Source organism: Hypanus sabinus, chromosome 7 (assembly GCF_030144855.1).
Source record: "Hypanus sabinus isolate sHypSab1 chromosome 7, sHypSab1.hap1, whole genome shotgun sequence".
NCBI classification, from domain to species: domain Eukaryota; kingdom Metazoa; phylum Chordata; class Chondrichthyes; order Myliobatiformes; family Dasyatidae; genus Hypanus; species Hypanus sabinus.
Window position 1 is genome coordinate 85,675,181 of NC_082712.1, and position 20,120 is coordinate 85,695,300.

Genomic DNA, 20,120 nt, shown 5'->3' on the forward strand with positions numbered 1-20,120 from the left:
AAGCTCCCTCTACACTGTCCCATCACACACTCCCGGGGTCAGACATAGAGTGAAGCTCCCTCCACACTGTCCCATCACACCCTCAGCGTGAAACACAGAGTGAAACTTTAATACAGTTCCAGAGCAGAGAGCAGTCCACACTAGATACAGGGAATCCTTTACGCCCCATATTGTCCCTTCATGATCCCACAGCATGAACAATATCACTTCAAGCCAGAAGCGGACAGTCAAGATATCTGAAGCCAACTTGCTGTGTTTGGAGAATTAATTCCCACTCCACTTACCTAACGCGTAACATGCCAGGACCCCGTTTTGTACCTCGCACTTTTCCAAGGGCCCGCACTGCCAGAGCTCACAGGTTATGTTGTTCGGGCTGTTACAAGTGCAGCGTTCTGTACAGTTCATGTTGGGGAACCAGCTCTCTCCCATCTGTCAGACAGCAACACAACGCAGGTCACCTTAGTACGTACTGTCTTTCCTCTTGCTAATTTCCCCTGGGTCTGACCTCCCATCTCCCTCTGTGACCAGTTTGGCTTCTAGACGCTGTTAGAATATTTGCCCTTGCGTTCAGATCCTCGCCTTGTCTTTGAATGAGCATTAAATCACCCTTGAATCACAGGGAAGTTGCACCAATATCTTTACTTTCTTAGTAGGTTAAGTCAAAGTCAGTATTTAAATTTTAAACTAAATTTATTATCAAAGTACATGTATGTCACCGTATAAAAACCTGAGGTTCATTTTCCTGCGGGCATACTCAGCAAATCTATAGAACAGTAACAGGATCAATGAAAGATCAACCAGAGTGCAGAAGACAACAAACTGTGCAAATGCAAATATAAATAAATAGCAATAAATAATGAGAACATGAGATAATGAGATAAAGAGTCCTTAAAGTGAGATCATTGGTTGTGGGGACATCTCAATATGGATGGGCAAGTGAGTGTAGTTATCCCCTTTTGTTCAAGAACCTGGTGGTTCAAATCCTGAGGCTCTTGTACCTTTTACCTGATGGCAGCAACAAGAAAGGAGCACGGCCTGGGTGATGGTTCTCTGACGATGGACGCTACTTTCCTGTGACAACGTTTCATGTAGATGTGCTCAGTGGTTGGGAGGGCTTTACCCATGTTGGACTGGGCCAAATCCACTGCCTTTTTTGTAGTAATTTCCATTCAAGGAATTTGGTGTTTCTGTACAAGTCCGTGATGCAGCCAGCCATTACACATCCATGGAAGTTTTTAAAAGGTCCGGCTTGTCACTGAACATTCCAATAAACTCCTAATTAGATCATGGTCTGGTACAGTAACTTGTATGTGTAGGAACCTATGATATTCAGGAAGTTGTGGACTGAACCCAATACATCATGGGCACATTGATGCATTATCAGTAACTCCAAAAGACTGGAAGTAGAGTAAATACTGAAAGGCTTTTATTATCAGTAAAACAGAGCATGTCCATGCTGGATGACTGTGGGAGGAGCAGAGACACAATCACCTTTATCCAGGGGTCTCTGGGAGGAGCCACAGGAGCAGTCAGCAGAGGGACGTGTCCAGACATGGTTTACCACACACATCACTCCTCAATTGCAGGAGTTCCCTCTCTAGTACTACTGTTTGTGATTTTCCCTTTGGATTTTGGTTGTATTGTCCTGTTTATTTCGAGTCTGAGTTAATTCTAGACTTTATATTTGGCTTCACCACCATCCATAGCTCTTTCGTTACACTTCCTTCTTGTAAAATTTATGTATAATTTATACATATTTGTGAATACTGCATATCAGAATCAGAATCAGGTTAAATATCACTGGTTTATGTCATGAAATTTGTTGTCTTTGTGGCAACAGAACAAGCAATACATAGTAACAGAGAAAGATGGAATTACCGTAAATGCATAGAATTTAAATTAAATAAGTCATGGCAAAATAGATATAAAAATTAGTGAGGTAGTGTTCATGGTTCAATGATCATTGTTGAGTGTGTGCCTTCTGGCTCCTATACCTCCTTCCTGACGGTAACAATGACAAGAGGGTATCTCCAGGATGATGGGCGTCCTTAATGATGGATGCTGCCTTTCTGAGACATCGCTCTTTGAAGAGGTCCTGATGCTGGAGAGGCTTGTACCCATGATGGAGCTGACTGAGTTTACAACTCTCCGCAGCTTACTGTGATCCTGTGCAGTAGCCCCCGCACCTCCCCCATACAGACGGTGAAACAGACTGTTAGAATGTTCTCTGTGGTACATCTGTAGAAATTTGAGAGTGTCTTTGGTAACAAACCAGATCTCCTCAAACCCCTAATGAAATACAGCCACTGTCATGTCTTCCTTGCAACTGCATCAATGTGCCTGCAATGTAGCTGCAAGTTTTCCATCCCACCTATGCATTCATTCATGGGGTTGTGCAGATGACCGTAAATTGTTGTGGCCTGGATGGGTATGTGGTGGTCTGCATGGAGATTGTGGGCTGAATCCTGTGTTTAATTCAACTATTCATCTCAAATAAGGAAGGGGGCTCAACATCTACTCTTTGACAATCTGTTGGGAATTTATCATTCACAAGTTCCTCAACTGGATGAGTTATTTAGGGTGTCACAGTGGATAGGGTCAGTGCTCCGGACACCCGGGTTGGGTCCCGACTCTGTGTGTGTGTGTGTGTGTGTGTGTGTGTGTGTGTGTGTGCGTGTGCGCGCGTGCGTGTGTGTGTGCGCGTGCGTGCGTGCGTGCGCGTGTGCGTGTGTGCGTGCGTGTGTGTGCGTGCGTGTGTGTGCGCGTGTGTGTGTGTGTGTGTGTGTGTGTGTGTGTGTGTGTGTGTGTGTGTGTGGAGTTTACATTCTCTAGGTTTCCCGACGACATATGGGGTCAGTGGGTTAATTGTCCCTGCAGTGTGCTGGTGAGGGGTAGAGGCTGGGGAAGTGAGAGACTGTAATGGGGTCAGTGTGATAGCATGTCTGACTGTAAATACAGAATGCACTTGATGGGCAGAAAGCCCCGTTGACTACATGTGTCCAGGGAATTGTGAAAGGGCAGATTGGTTCATTATTGTTCCGTTCACCAAACTCCAGTTAATGTCTTTGTTCTGTTTGCCATCCACACAGATCAGGTCATTGTACGATGCTCAGGTAGAACAAGAGAGAACCCTCGCAAGGCGGCAGGTCCCGATGGAGACTGGTGAGGCTCAGAAAACCTGTGCCAGCCAGCGAGCAGGAGTATTTTCAACCTCTCACTGCTACAGGCAGAAGTTCCGCTTGCTTCAAAAAGGTAACAATTATACCAGTGCCTAAGAAGAATAATGTGAGCTGCCTTAGTGACTATCGCCCGGTAGCACTCACATCGACAGTGATGAAATGCTTTGAGAGGTTGGTCATGACTAGACTGAACTCCTGCCTCAGCAAGGACCTGGACCCATTGCAATTTGCCTATTGCCACAATTGGTCAATGGCAGACACAACCTCAATGGCTCTCTGCGTGGCTTTGGACCACTTGTACAACTTGTCAGGATGCTGTTCATCGACTACAGCTCAGCGTTTAACACCATCGTTCCCACAATCCTGATTGAGAAGTTACAGAACCTGGGCCTCTGTACCTCCCTCTGCAATTGGATCCTCGACTTTCTAACTGGGAGACCACAATCTGTGCAGATTGGTGATAATATCTCCTCCTCGCTGACGATCAACACTGGCGCACCTCAGGGGTGTGTGCTTAGCCCACTGCTCTACTCTCTATACCCATGACTGCGTGGCTAGGCACAGCTCAAATACCATCTATAAATTTGCTGCTTCTTCCCCTCTGCCATCCGATTCCTAAATGGACATTGAACCCTTGAACACTACCTCACTTTTTAAGAAAATATTATTTCTGTTTTTTAATCTATTCAATATATGTACACTGTAATTAATTTATTTATGTATTATTATTATTTTTTCCTGTGTTAGGTATTGCATTGAACTGCTGCTGCTAAGTTAACAAATTTCACAACACATGCCGGTGATAATAAACCCGATTCTGATTCTGAAAGAAGGTCAAACCATAAGATGTCACAGTTACAGAGCAAGTGCAACGTAAGCAGAGAAAATGGCGTCAGGACCATAAGTCTGCCTTATCGTACTAGGGGACCATTCGGTAGTCTGATAACGGTGGGGTGGAGTTTGCCCTTCAGGCTGGCACTGCTACCTTCTGCCCGATGGGAGGTGTGGTCTCTGAACCCTGTTGGTTTAACTTGTCCACCTCAAAGTCCCCTTCTGGTTAAACTCTGCAGCACCTTCCTGAAGGTGACGTCTCCCTCCCCGAGGAGCCAGGGTCCAGGCTCTCACCCCTCCAGCTGTGAACCTCCCCCCTCCCACCCACCTGAGCTCAGTCGCACTCACCTGGCGGTAGCTCCTCCCTGGGTCCACGCAGCCGCACCGTTCAAACGGCACACACCTGTCCCCACTCAGCACGTAGCCCGGGTTGCAGGCACAGCCCTCGACGCAGGGGTGGGAGCAGTCGTTGGGGGCTGACAGGTCATTGCAGGACGCGGGGCACGCGCTGGTGCAGGGCTCGTAGTGACTGCCAGCCGGACAGCTGAGAGCTGTGAGGACGGAGGAAAATCAGTGCGACTGGCTCTTACTGTCACATGAAAAGCTTCAACAACCCCCAAGCTCCCACAACCTACTAACTGCTCCCAATGACATGCACCTCAAATAGCCTCGGACAGCCAAGTCCAGCTCCTGGCCTGCACGCGTGGCTTATCCACCCAGCCCGGCTGAACCGCTTCCAGTGACTGGAGGAGGGGCCAAGGTGGGTCGCTGGCAACTTAAAACCAGATGGGGCTCTTCAGGCGTGGTTGGCAGCTCGTCTTGGAGAAGGAAAACCTTTGCTGCCTTTTGGCTATTCCCACTCATGGGGGAGGCTTCGGGAGTAAACCCCGAGGGGAAAATCTGGAGCTGCAGTCCCCAAGGCAGTCTGACATCGAGTTCAACGCTGACTGGCAACTCCTGCCAAACTGTATCGTTCTGCCGTTCCTTTGGGTTGATCAGAGGCGTGGAGAGGGGGAGCCTGCTCTCCATACTGTACTGGCCTGGCTTTGTGTACCTAGACAGCTGGGATGCAACATCCAGACGGCCCAGCCACACCAATCGGGGGTCAGACGGCATCTATGAGGGGTGTGGAGACCCTTCGTTAGGACTGACGAGCAGAAGGGCAGGAGACTGAATATGAAGGTTGGGGGTGAGGGTCGAGTACAAACTGGCAGGTAATACCTGAGCCCAGTTGAGGGGGTCGGTGGGTAGGTGATGCGCCTCATTTCACTACAATCCTGAACAAGAGGCTGAGTGGAAGATACACAGCTAGGGAGCCGAAGACTTTGCACAGTACTGCAGTAATTTTCTGCATTGTGCTGACACAGAGAGAACCAAATTTCATGACATGTGTGAGTGATGATAAACCTGATTCTGATCTGGGTCTCCATTGTGGACTGAGAGTGAGAAGGGGGCAGGGAGAGGGGAATCATGGTTGGGAAAAGGGGAAGGGAGAGGGGAGGGAGCAGGAAGCACCAGAGAGACATTCTGTAATGATTAATAACCCAATTGTTTGGAATCAGATGACCATGCCTGGTGTCTCAGGGCTGGGTGTGTCTGCACCCACCAGCCCCTGGCCCTGCCCCTAGCGCTCTTTCTCTGCCACCTGTCCCACACCCTTCCCGCGGTGCTCCACCCTCACTGTTCCCAACATCCTTTGCTCTGCCCAGATTTAGAAACTCGCTCTCCACTCTATGTTGACAAACACAGTACTGTGCACCCGTGCTGTGTGTGGTGCAGACTTTGGCTCCACACTGTGTGGAACTCTAACAGAAGACAGAGGAAGTGCAATGCAGCTGGACAATAAGGTACAAGGCAGGTCAGAAGGTCAAGAGTCCATCTCATTGTGCTGGGGCTGTTCATATAACAGCGGGATAAGAGCTGCACTTGAGCCTTCAGGCTGTTGTGTCCCTGAGGCAAGGTGTAGCCCCTTGATCAGGGTCATGTGAACCCATGGGAGCAGGTGGGGGATGGTCGTTTGAGCAGCCGGTGCTCATCACAAGTCCTGGTTATGTGACCACTGACACCAGGCAGACAATCTCTGAAGAGTATTGACAATGACTGGGGTCACCCGTCTTGTAAAGACGCTGCCCAGAAGAAGGCAATGGCAAACCATGTGTGGAAAAATTTTCCAATAACCATGATTGTCCACGTCCTCCGACGTGGCACATAGCAGCCGAACTTTACGGTGAAATATGCAGGAAATGGGGGGGGGGGGTGGTGCAGTAGGGGGTCGGGTTGGCACCGTGGTTTACACCGACGCTGTGAACCAAAGGGCTGCTCCTCAGCTCTACCATTCCACGGTCCACGGTTTGACACCGCCTTAGAAGGAGGGTCTGTCTGACGCTCCCCAAAAACGCTGTGGGCATGGCCCAGATACTCACGGCAGAAGGTCTTGTTCCGCCAGCTGACAGAAACGCCGGCCTGGGCACAGGCGTCCGCGTAGGCCTGCAGGGCAAAGCACAGAGACACCGCCTCGTCGTGCGGTCCGCATGACATGTCGTACACACAGTCCTTGAAGTACTGCTCCACAGGGATGCGTTTATTGCACTCCTGGAAAGGACCTTTGAAACAGAATCGACAGTAAGTGCTCGAAAAATAAACACACTTGTCGCATTAGCGGAAACGTAATCTGTTTGTCGTACTCACGGGAGGGGCCGTAGAAACAAGACTCAAAATTAAATGCACCCTCCTGCTGAGCTGCCTCAAGAGGAGAGTTTTACACATACGCAATGTCATTAATGGCATAAAATATCCCAGGACAAATGTGTAATTCCTAATTGGTTATGTCAGTATATCCCAACGATCCAGGCATTGGACCGAGTCAGTCTATTCCCAACGGTCCCGGTGTTTCATTCCTGTAGGATTGAGTCAGTGTACCCCAAAGTTTAGTTAAGGATCCTGACTCTTTCGGACCTGTAGACACCCACTCAGCATTTTAGGAACAGCTTCTTCCCCTTTGCCATTGGATTACTGAATGGCCCATGAACCCATGGGCACCACCTCACTGTTTCTTTTTTTGCACTATTTATTTAGAACGTAGATGAGTACAGCACAGGAACAGGCCATTCGGCTCACAATGTTGTGCTGAGCCAGCTGAAAAACAAATCAAAAACAGCCCAACACTCCTACCCACACCGTGTTCATATCCCTCCATCTTCCTCACATCCATGCGCCTATCCAAACGTCTCTTAAAAGCCTCTAATGTATTTATTTGCCTCTACCACCATACCAGGCATCCACCACTGAGTAAAACACTTACCCTTCACATCCCCCTTTGAACCTACCCCCTCTCATCTCCAATGCTTGCCCTCTGGTATTAGACATTTCTACTCTGAGAAATAGATATTCCCTGTCCACTTCACCCATGTCTCTCATAATCTTGTAAACCTCTATCAGATCTCCCGTCAGCTTCAGCTCCAGAGAAAGCAACTGAAGTTGGTCCAGCCTCTCCTGACAGCACGTGCCCTCTAAGGGGGCAATCTCATGGATGGATTTGACCTACAGACCCCCCAGTAGTCAACAGGACATTAAGGAACAGATACTTGATCAGATTAAACAGTACAGTAACTTATAGTTTTTTCTTGTCTTGCGTTGTACTGCTGCCACAAAACAACAGATTTCACGGCATAGTTTAACCCTGATTGCCATTTCCTACTGGAATGAGTCTCGACCGCCACATCCCTTTAGGTTTGCTGTCAGCGTGGGGACCCAGTGGGTTGGAGTCACTGCTCGCAGTTACTGACTCCATCTGTCGAGCACCCGAGGGCTGGACAAGGTCTGCGTCCCCACTACCATCACCGGCACTGCTCCCGATCTCCCACCTTTCGGGTCTTTGATGAATCCGCAGTTCCAGGACTCCTTGAATTTGTCGTTGTCACAGTCCTGAGGGGGTTGGTCGTGTGTGCACCTGAAAACAACACAGGGAATATAGTGTTACAGGCTTTGGGACATGATGGGTGCACATGTTGAAGGGGACCTTGTACGGAACACCCAATGGACAATGGGCTCCCAATCACCAATCAAATCGCGACCATTCCCAACAAGAGCACCAGAGGGTTTTGCAGACCTGGGCGACCTCTTCCAGTTCATCAGTGAAACAGTTTAAATCTCCTGTTCTCATGTCTCTTTTGGCCTTTTCAAGGTGGCTGGGGTCCTGTCGGAGTCCGTGATCTGCAGCTGCACTCAAACTGTGGTTCCTTGTGGCGGTGGCTCTCACTCTCGGAACTCCTCTGGCGGCCTGGAAGTTGTGCGCCTTCGGGGTGCCCAGGTTCTCGCCAGTGTCCCGGGAGATTGTAACGTCGAGACAGCAGTGTATGCTGCTGTCCGAGTCAGGGAAACTCGAATGAGTGTCTCTCTCTCGCTGAGGCAGGAGCAATATCTCCCCTCCCTCGCTAGAGAGAGAGAGCCTGCCTGAGGATTTGAAGTGTTGGGACTGACAGTGGTTTTTGACATGGACTCTGGGGGCTTTGTTATTGCTTGTGTGGTGGGTGATGGGGGGGTGGTTGCTGATGGCTGTGCTGGTGCAAGTGGGGGGGAGGGGGAGAGTTGATGATTTTGCTTGTGCGTTGGGGGGAGGAGTCTTTGGAGTCTGTCATTCATACTTTGGGGTTTTTCTTCTGTTTTGAGGATGTCTGTGAAGAGTAAGAATTTCAGATTGTATACTGTATACATTCTCTGATATTAAATTTCCATTGAAACACTGAAGAGAGATCGTAACCACTTCCCTTGACAACTCCCCCCTCAGTAATATGCTGGGATGCAAACCCGCGTTTGCTGAAAGTGGCCCCACAAGCCTTCAGTGCTTACAATCTCCCTTGTTGCAAAGGGCCACTATCCGACTGGTGGTTAGAACTGATTAGGACTTTGTCATTGCTCAAGCCAATGAGATGGTGTGCTACTCCAGTCCATACAAAAACAGACATTTACAATGCATGCAGTACTGCTTAATTTTTTAAAAATCCCATATTTACATGCAAAAAGTGACTTTACTAGTCCATAGCACTCAAAGACCATTGGCGAGCCGGGGTGTAGCATTATTCAGCTGCACGACAGCCCTGGGGAAGAAGCTGTTTTTCAGTCTCACTGTCTTGGCCAAGATGTTTCTGTATCTCCTACAGGATGGCAGGAGGTTGAACAGACAGTGCCCAGGATGAGATGGGTCTTTAATGATGTTACGAGTGCGCTGTAGTTGTAGATTGTCTCCAGGTCTGGTAGTTGTGTCCCAGTGATGGGCTGAGCCGTCCTAATCGCACATTGGAGTGCTTTGTGATCTGTCATGCTGCAACTAGAGTACCACACGGTCACTCCGTATGCTCTCTATCGCACATCGATAAAAGTTGGCCAGCAATTTTTGGGGCAGATTAGCTCTCCTTAAGAAACTCAGATAATATACTCACGGTTGTGCCTTCTCTACTATTGCGGTTGTGTTGACGGACCAAGAGAGCTCCTCGATGATGTTCATCCCCCAAATCTTGAAACAGACATTATTGGGGACCTACATATGAGGGCTGGGTGGAGGGTGGAGATACGTCTCTACCAAAGGAGATGTAAGGTGCTCCTTCCCTCCACCTGTCTGCAGGTCACCCTTGGGCAAGGTGTATAATTTGCTTAGCCCTCAATCAGGGTCACGCGAAGCCAGGGGAGCAGGTGGTGGATGGTTGTACGAGCAGCTGACGAGGCCAAGTCATTGGGCATTTTTAAGGCAGAGGTTGACAGATTCTTGATTGGTCAGGGCTTGAAGGGATACAGGGAGAAATCAGGAGGTTGGGGCTGAGAGGGGAAATGGATCAGCCTTAACAAAATGGTGGAGCAGACTCAATGGGCCAAATGGCCTGATTCTGCTCCTATACCTTATGGTCTTATATGACATTCTAGTTATGCGACCACAAATGCCAGGCAGACAATCTCTGAAGAGTATTGATAATGACTGGGGTCACCCGTCTTGTAAAGACACTGCCCAGAAGAAGACAATGGCAAACCAGTTCTGTAGGAAAATTTGCTGAGAACAGTCATGATTGCGCACATTATACGACACGGCACAAAATGATGATGATGGCGAACAATAATAAAGAGATTTGAAATTGTGTACAGGGAGAAATGCTTTCCCTGCCAGGAAAAGGCAGAATAATTCAGCCAAAGCTAAAGATTTGAGATGCCTCCCGCGTTACACGATGCGGCACATAATGATATCACAAAGGTACTTTGAGACTGTATTAGGGACCTGTGTATGAGGGATTTCAGTAGCATAGAACTGGGCTCTGTCACATCAGTCAGTTAGTTTAATTTATAGTCACACACACCAGGGTGCAATGAAACCCCTTTGCTTGTGTGAAGCGGAATGATTAAACAGTTTTCATGGTAATAATTAGTACAGCAATAAATTCCACGGTGATCACAAAACAGCAGAATGGTGCCGAGATTATGGTGCAATTTGTAGTAGGAGAACAACAGTGACGAGAACAAAGGAGATTTAAGAGTCGGAGAACACGGCACCATTGGAAAGCGGATGTGAGGGAGGTGGCCGGGTCGTATCCCTGATAGCAGCAGGGAAAAAGCTGTTCTTGAGTCTCGAGCATTGACATCATCATGATGTGCCATGGACGATCACCGTCTTTCCAGGACCAGGATTGTTCTTGGCAAATTTTTCTACAGAAGTGGTTTGCCATTGTCTTCTTCTGGGCAGTGATTTTACAAGACGGGTGACCCCAGTCATTATCAATACTCTTCAGAGATTGTCTACCTGGCGTCAGTGGTCACATAACCAGGACTTGTGATCTGCACCGGCTGCTCATACGACCATCCACCACCTGCTCCTGTGGCTTCACGTGACCCTGATTGAGGGGCTAAGCAGGTACTACACTTTGCCCAAGGGTGACCTGCAGGCTAGGGGAGGAAGGAGCACCTGACACCTTCTTTGGTAGAGCGCATCTCCACCCCGCCACCTATGAGTCTGGGTATCTGGACATTCAAGCTCCATTCGACCCAGGAGGTAGAAGAGAGAAAGGGAAATGGCCAAGGTGTATTCTGTAGACACTGGAAATCTGGAACAGCACACACAAACTGCTGGAGGAACTCAGCAGGTCAGGCAGCATCTGGGAGGGGAATAAGCAGTCAACGTTTCGGACCAGGACCCTTCGTCAAGACTGATGATACTATCTGTCTTACTGAGTTACATTTATCGCTCTCTGCGGGTTCGCATAGTCCAGTTGCTACCCCTGGCTGCGATGCCCATTGTCACAATACTTTCTCTGGTATGTCTGGCTCCTAAGGTTGGCATTGCTGGTGGAGCTAGTGGGGATAAGTTTCACTACCTGTTAAATGCTCCCAATGGTGTGCGCTTCAAATACCCTCTGACAAGTCCTGCTCCTGGCCTTCATGTGTGGTTTAGCTATTAAGCCTGGCGGAATCAGTTCTAGTGACAGGAGGAGGGGCAACGGCGGGTTATTGGCGATACACTTTGGCACCAGCAGCATCACAGTCAGCGTTGAACTCGATGTAGGCCTTAGGGACTCCAGCTCTGGATTTTTCTCTCAGGGTTTACTCCCGAAGCCTTTTCCTTGAGTGGGTATGGCCGCAAGGCAGCGGAGGTTTGAGATGAGAGATTTCCTTCTCCTGGATGAGCTGCCAATCCAGGCTGACGAGCCCCATCTGCACAGAGCGACTGGTTTTGAGGCGCCTGTCACCCGACTTTGCCCCTTCTCCTTTTGGTAGAATGTGTGGAATTCATTACTATAGGCGGCTGAGAAGGTCAAGTACTTGAGGCAGAGGTTAATACATTCTTAATTTGTCAGGGCATGAAGGGATTCAGGGAGAAAGCAAGTGATCGGGACTGCAAGGGAAAATAGATCAGCTGTGATTAAATGGCGGAGCAGATTTGATGGGTCAAATGGCCTAATTCTGCTCCTCTATCTTCTGGTCTTATTTAAGCAGGAAAGCTTCTGAAGGGTACTGGGTGGATCACTGGCTGTGAATTTTCCTGGAGCTCAGGGTGACGGACAGTTCTAGTGGAGGAGCTTCAATCCACAGAACGAGGAGGCAGGCTTCTGATATTCATTAGGACCTGGATTTGAAAACACAGCATCTGCCAGGCTGTTCTCCGATAAGTAAATTAAAAACTGCACTTACTGTGTCGGGGTTCCTGGCACCAGCCAGCTGGCTCCTAGATCTTCAAAGCTGTCAGCGTCCTGACCGTCAGGCATGCGCTTGTCATCGGCTGGGAGCCCGTTGTAGTTCCCTGCATTCACAGCACAGTAAGATATCAAATGCCACAGGAGACATTTGGCCCTTTCAGCCTGTCCTATCCACTTAAGTGTCTGCCTGCACTGCGGTTCATATCACTTTATTCTGCAGTCTGACACATTGAGCCCTGCCCAGCAATCCCACCCCACCCCCACCCGATATAACCCTGGCCTAATCATGAGACTATTTACAATTAACCTGCCAATCGGTACGTCCTTGGAAACCGGAGCTCCCGGAGGAAACCCACGTGGTCACGGGGAGAACGTACAATTTCCAAACAGGCAGTGGTGGGAATTGAACCCAGTACCGTAAAGGGTTGCACTGCTGTACCTCGTCTGACCTCAGTGCACCTTTACTATGAATTGGTCCATATGGATTGTATGCACAACATCTATTTCATCGTGAACTCAAAAGATGGTGTATATTCTGTCTGGGTAGCCCCCAAACCTGACGGCATGAGTATCGATTTCTCTAACTTCTGGGAATTTCTTCCCCTCCCACCCCACCCTGCATCTTCGGTCTTTTTTCCATTCCCCATTCTGGTTCCCCTCTCAACCCTTCTCTTCTCTGGTGCCCCTCCTCCTTCCCTTTCTCCCGTTGTCCACTCTCCTCTCCTATCAGATTTCCTCTTCTTCATCCCTTCAACTCTTCCATCTATCACCTCACTGCTTCTTACTTCGCTAACCCCTCCCACACCCAAACTTCCCTCTCTCTTGGTCTCACCTATCACCGGCAAGATTGTCCTCCACCCCTCCCTCTCCCCCACCTCCGTATTCTCGTTTCTGCCTCCTTCCTTTCCAGCCCCGAAGAAGGATCTCAGCCCGAGACTCCGAAGATGCTGCCGGACCTCCAGCGCTCTGTGTGTGTTGCTTACCTTTCTCTCTGAACCTCGGTATGTGTTACAATAATAAAATGATTCCAATTTCAGGGAATAATGAATTGAAGAAGCTACAGAGAGTTGTGGACACAGCCCAGTATATTACAGAAACCAGTTTCCCCTCTGTGGGCTCTGTCTACACTTCCCGCTACCTCAGTAAATCAGCCAGCCTAATCAAAGACCTCACCCACCCCAGACATTCTCCCTTCTCCCCTTTCCCATTGGGCAGAGGATACAAAAGCCTGGAAGCCCATACCACCAGGCTCAAGGACAGCTTCCACCCCACTGTTGTAGAGAACTGAACAGTCTCCTAGTATGATAAGATAAGGCCATAAGATTCCACAGATTCACCACTCTCTGTCTAAAGAAATTCCACCTCATCTCTGTTCTAAATGGACATCTCTCTATTCTGAGTCCTACACTCCCCCACCATAGGAGACATCCTCCATCTGGGCCAGGGGTTCCCAACCTGGGGTCCTCAGATCCCTTGCTTAATGGTATTGGCCCATGACATAAAAAGGGCCAGGAGCCCTGGGCTCTAGGCCTTTCAATATTTGATAGGCTTCAATGAGCTCCCCTCTCATTCTAAGTTCCAGTGAGAACAGGCCCAGGGCCATCAAATACTCCTTGTATAACAAGCCTTTCATTTCCAGAGTCAATCTTGCGAACTTTCTCTGAACCCTCTCCAATGTCAGCACATCCTTTCTTAAATAAGGTTTCCAAAGCTGCTCACAGTACACTCCAAGTGAGGCCTCACCAGTGCCTCATAAAGCCTCAGCCTTGCATCCTTGCTTTTGGTCTCTTAGGATGTGCCGGCATTAGAGAAGTTTCTGAGAAGGATCCCAGAAATTCGTGACCCCCAGCCATTACCAATACTCTCCAGAGATGGCCTGCCTGGTATCAGTGGTCCCAAAACCAGGACTTGTGATAGGATGTAGTTTTGAGGTTTTATAAGGCACTACTGAGGCCTCACTTGGAGTACAGTGAACAGTTCTGGGCCTCTCATCCAAGAAAGGATGCACTGAAACTGGCGAGGCTTCAGAGGATAACCCTGGGAATGAAGGGGTTAATGTATTTGATGGCTCTAGGTCTGTACTTCTGGGAGTTTTGAAGAATGAAGGGGGATTTCCTTGAAACCTGAAATATATTGAAAAGCCTGGATAGGGTGGATGTGGAGAAGATATTTCCCATACTGGAACCAGAGTGCACAGTCTCAGAACGGAGGGATCTCCATTTAAAAGAAAGGAAAGGAGCAACGACCTTAGCCAGACAGTGAAGAGATTAGGAATTCATTGTGTCAGATGGCTGTAGGGGCCAAGTTACTGTGTACATTTAAAGCGGAGGTTAATAGGTTCTGGATTAATAAGGGCATCAGAGGTTACGGGAAGAAAGCAGGAGAATGGGTTTGAGAGGGGTAATAAATCAGCCATGATGGAATGGAAGAGCAGAGTCAATGGTCTAATTATGCTCCAATTTCTTATGGTCTTTTGACAGTAAGACCATAAAGAATCCCAGGGTTGTATGTGGTGCCATGTATTCTGAACTTTGATTTTGAACTGTTATGATTTAACCCTTCGGCAAAGCGGCAGGTGGGAGGGAACGTTTGCCCGTGAAGCTTACCACAGAGACCGCAGAGGTGTCCCGCGTAGGATGATGGGACGGTGACGTCAACACGGTGGTTCCCGTCGTAGCGCACCCTCAGGCCGAACGCGGTCTCCAGCGAGATGTAGCCCCCACTGATGCGGATCTGCAGCTGGCCTTTCAGGAAGATGGGGGGGTTCACCAACTTCCCATCCACCTGTAGGAGTTGGAGGGGGGGGGGCGGTCAGGGTTGAAAGATTAGATTTCAAGACAGGGAAAGGCTGGAACACGCAGCAGGTCGGGCAGCTTCCGTAGAGGGAGCTACAGCCAACGCTCCCTCTCAGAGAGTGAACAGTAGCGTGAAAGCGTCTTGGGCTCTTACATATCAACATGGAGCGGAGAGCGAGCTTGTAAGTCTGGCAGGAGCAAAGGATGTAGGGAATGATGAGGGTTGAGCACTGCAGGAGAGATGTGGTACAGGTGGCAGAGAAGGAGCGCCAGGAGCGGAGGGGGTGAGGGTGCAGACACACCCAATCCTGAGACACCAGGCAAGGTCATTCAATTCCATTCAACTGGTTTATTGATCATTACAGAATGTCTCTCTGGTCCTTCCCACTCCCCTCCCCTCTCCCTTTTCCCAACCATGATCCCCCTCTCCCTGCCCCCTTCCCTCTCTCAGTCCACAACAGAGACCCAGATCAGAATCAGGTTTATTATCACTCATGTATGTCAGGAGTTTTATATTTTGTGGGGAGGGGGAATGGAATACGTACAATTACTACAGGAGTGAGCACCCTAGCTATATAAATGTGTGCTTAAGAATGTGTGCAGAGCACGGTAGTGAAATGGTGCATATGAACAGTGCCATAGACTGAGCAGCCACCTCATCTTGGTTCACCTGTCACCTGCCGGTTTGACCGTAATTAGCTCATCGGGGAAGCAGGGAAGTTTGTGGCATCAGACAGCAGGGGAACACTCTTGTCGGCCAGCTCCTCCGCACCAGCCATCAACACGAACCCCATTTGCCAGCTCCTCATTAGGAACTTGAGGAGATTTGGTACGTTACCAGAGACTAGCAAATATCTACAGGTGCACCGTGTTGACCGGTGGCAATACAGCCTGCTGGCGGGGCTCCAATGTGTAGGAGTCTGCAGAGGGATGTTTACCCTGCCAGTTCCCTCATGAGAACAACCCTCCCACTCTCGAGAACGTCTTTCTCAAACTGGTGGCATCCGTAATAAGGACCCTCATTACCTGGGACATGCCCTCTTCTCATTTCTACCATCGGAGAGAAGATACTGGAGGCTGAAGACACACACTCAATGTTCTAGAACAATTTCTTCCCCTCTGCTATCAGATATCTGAATGCTTCAGGAACCCTTGACCACTGCTACGCTCCCTTCCGCAACGCTTACAAAGCTCTCCTTCAACCAGCTTTTGGAAAATCAGGTCACTCTTTGATCCTGCTTCTACCGACATACAAGCAGAAGTTGAAACAAGGGGTGGCTATAGTTAAAATCGTCCGCTGTTGGTCCGACCGATCGGCCTCCATGCTGCAGGACTGTTTCGACGATGTCGACTGAAATGTCTTCCATGATGAGGATATCTCCGAGTTCACGGATGGAGCCATGTGCTTCATCTGGACGTGCATCGACGAATGCACCCCCCAGAAGTCGGTCAGGGTCTTCCTGAACCAGAAACCCTGGATCAATAGTTCCGTGTGAGCAGCACTTACAGCGCAACATCGAGTTTACATCGCTGGCGATCAACCAGAGCTCAAGAAAACCAGCTACGATCTGTGCAAAGCTATCAAGGCTGCTGATGCACCATCAATAACTCTCAATAGACAATAGGTGCAGAAGTAGACCATTCGGCCCTTCGAGCCTGCACTGCCATTCTGAGATCATGGCTGATCATCTACTATCAATACCCGGTTCCTGCCGGGTATCATATCCCTTGATTCCCCTATCCATAAGATACCTATCTAGCTCCTTCTTGAAAGCATCCAGAGAATTGGCCTCCACTACCTTCCGAGGCAGTGCATTCCAGACCCCCACAACTCTCTGGGAGTAGAAGTTTTTCCTTAACTCTGTCCTAAACGACCTACCCCTTATTCTCAAACCATGCCCTCTGGTACTGGACTCTCCCAGCATCTGGAACATATTTCCTGCCTCTATCTTGTCCAATCCCTTAATAATCTTATAATCAGGTCCCCTCTCAATCTCCTTAATTCCTTAACTCTTGGAGACGGGAGGCGAACGATGGGTTTTTATTAGCTGTAAGAGACCACGATTAGCAGCAAGAGCCCACCACACAACATCCTGGAGACTGAGGCCGGGGCTGTGCCTCCAATCGCCTTTATACAGGGGTCTGTGGGAGGAGCCACAGGAGCAGTCAGCAGAGGGGTGTGTCCAGACAGGTATATGTAGTTCACCACAGCTGCGAAACACCAATATAGGGAGAAGATTGAGTCAGGATTCCCAATGAATAGCACATGTGATTTGTGGCGGGGGATGCATACCATCGTAGACTTCAAAGCCAAATGTAGTGGTGCTGCCAACATCGCAGCCTCCCTCCCAGATGAGCTCAATCACTTTTATGCCCGGTTCAATGTCGCTAACTCTGAGCCTCTGAGGAAAGCCACTGTTACAGCCTGCAACCTGGTCATCTCTGAGGCTGAGGTACGCAGATGTTTCCAACAACTGGACAGTCACAAAGCTGCGGGACCGGATGGCATCCCAAGGTGAGTACTCAGGATGTGCGCAGCTCAGCTGGCAGGTGTATTTCCAGACATTTTTAATCTCTCCCTCTCCCACTGTAGAGCGCCCTCCCGCTTCAAATTATCCACCATCGTCCAGAAAATACCAAGGTAACATGCCTGAACGACTGGCGTCCTGTCGCACTCACCTAAATAATAAGCAAATGCTTTGAGAGGCTGATCAAGGATTACATCTGCAGCTTGTTACCACCCAAAATGGACTCCCTACAATTCGCCTATCGACACAACTAATTGACAGACAACGCAATAGCCACTGCTCTCCATACCTTCTGGAGAAGAGGGATGTTTATGTGAGAATACTGTATCGTTCTTGGACTACAGTTTAGCATTCACCACCATAGTTCCATCCAGGCTCAACAGGAAACTCAGAGACCTCGGCCTTCACCCTGCCTTGTGGAGCTGGATCCTGGACTTCTGGTCAGATCACCGGCAGGTGGTAAGAGTGGGCTCCCTCACCTCCAACCCCCTGACCCTCAACACAGGAGCCCCTCAGGGCTGTTGTGTACTAAGTCCCCTCCTTTACCCACTATATACCCATGACTGTATCACCAACCACAGCTCCAATCTGTTAATTAAATTTCCTGACAATACTATATTGATTGGCCTAATCTCAAATAATAACGAGGCGGCCTACAGGGAAGAAGTCATCACCCTGACACAGGGGTGTCAAGGAAACAACCTCTCCCTCAATGTCACAAAAACAAAGGAGCTGGTTGTGGATTACAGGAGGAATGGAGACGGGCTAACCCCTATTGACAACAATGGATCTGGGGTTGAGAGGGTGAACAGCTTTAAGTTCCTCAGCATCCACATCACCGAGGACCTCACGTGGTCTGTACACACCAGCTGTGTGGTGAAAAAGGCACAACAGCACCTCTTTCAGCTCAGATGGTTGAGGAAGTTTGGTATAGGCCTCCAAATCCTCAGAACTTTCTACGGGGGCACAATTGAGAGCATCCTGACTGGCTGCATCACTGCCCGGTATGGGAACTGTACCTCCCTTAATCGCAGGACTCTGCAGAGAGTGGAGCGGACAGCCCAGCACATCGGTAGTTGTGAACTTCCCATGATTCAGGACGTTTACAAGGACAGGTGTGTAAAAAGGGCCCAAAGGAACATTGGGGACCTGGGTCACCCCAACCACAACCTATTCTAGCTGTCACCATCCAGGAAGCAGTTCTGCAGCATTAAAGCCAGGACCAACAGGCTCCGGGACAGCTTCTTTCACCAGGCCGTCAGACTGATGAACTCACGCTGATTTGGGAGTACTCTATATTACATTTACTGTTCTATTTATTATACATTAATTACTATGATTGCACATGGCACATTTGGATGGAGACATAGCATAAAGATTTGTACTCTTCATATATGTGAAGGATGTAAGAAATAAAGTCAATTCAAATTCGTCGTCTTGTCCACCTTGGTGATTCAAGCTCTTGTTAAGACAGCGGTGCCATAGTATAGGGGTTAGCACAACGCTTTACAGTACCAGTGACCCGGGTTCAATTCCTGTCACTGCCTGTAAAGAGTTTGTACCTTCTCCACATGACCACGTGGGTTTCCTCCATATGAAACTAAAACTAGAGGTCACGGGTTTAGGGCGAAAGGTGAAACCTGAGGGGGAGCTCCTTCACAGGGGGTGGCGAGAGTGAGGAACCAGCTGCCAGCGCAAGGGGTAGATGCAGGTTCAATTGTGAACTTGGAAAAAATTGGAGGGGTATGGAAGGCTACAGTCCAGTTGAAAGGTAGATGGGACCAGGCAGAAGGAAAGGTTGGGGCAAAGGGCCTGTTTCTGTGCTGTAGTGTTCTAAGACTCCAAGGACCATCTCCACCACTAGTGTCCCGGAGTTCACCCAGCCAGAACAGTCAACCTGCCGGCTGTGGGATCTTGCTGTGTGACAGATTGTCACAGGCGGGGGTTGTAAAGTGGCACTAGGCCTTTCAGAGGAGGATCCAAAGGCAAAAAGGGAGGTACGGAGATCTGGGGGGAGAAGATCGGCTGGCACTCAGGGAGATCATGACAATACTCACGATGACGCGTCGTCCCTTTGCCAAGGTGACGCGGACGCCGTAGACCTCCACGTGGACAGCTTTGACGTAGGAGACCCGGGTGTTCCTTCCTCGGTGCTCATTGCTGGTTTCCACGTTGAAGTTTGGCAGGTCTGGGATGGGGCTGCAGGGCTTGGAGAAGGTATAGGTACAATTGCCCATGAAGTCGTAGTAGACCTTGTCGAATGTCTTGTAGTGCGGGTCCCCTGAAGCAGAGCATGTCTCCTGGCCTGCAACGAAGCATCAGAACACGGAGTCAGTCCACCCAAAAGTCAACACCATAAATACCATCATTAGGATTTCGAGGAGATTTGGTTTGTCACTAAAGGAGCCATGCCTTTAAGGACCCATCACCCAGGACATGCCCTCTTCTCATTGCTCCCATCAGGAAGGAGGTACTGAAGGCACAAACTCGGCTTTGAAGGAATGGCTTCTTCCCTTCTGCCATCCAATTTCTGGATAGACATTGAATCCATGAACTCTACCTCACTAACAAGAGAAAATCTGCAGATGCTGGAAATCAAAGTAACACGCACAAAAT

At 49.2% G+C, this 20,120-nt stretch overlaps 1 protein-coding gene across 1 annotated transcript in view; it reads right to left on the minus strand.

Moving 5' to 3' along the window:
• LOC132397493 (zonadhesin-like) overlaps window positions 1-20,120 on the minus strand; it is a 50,448-nt gene that overhangs the window by 11,384 nt on the left and 18,944 nt on the right. The window contains exons 10-16 of the mRNA XM_059976323.1: window positions 19,562-19,809; window positions 14,788-14,965; window positions 12,177-12,285; window positions 7,874-7,959; window positions 6,434-6,613; window positions 4,359-4,561; window positions 285-429 (exon numbers count right to left, since the gene is read on the minus strand). Of these exons, the coding sequence (XP_059832306.1) occupies window positions 285-429; window positions 4,359-4,561; window positions 6,434-6,613; window positions 7,874-7,959; window positions 12,177-12,285; window positions 14,788-14,965; window positions 19,562-19,809 (1,149 nt within the window). The remainder of the gene's footprint in view (window positions 1-284; window positions 430-4,358; window positions 4,562-6,433; window positions 6,614-7,873; window positions 7,960-12,176; window positions 12,286-14,787; window positions 14,966-19,561; window positions 19,810-20,120) is intronic.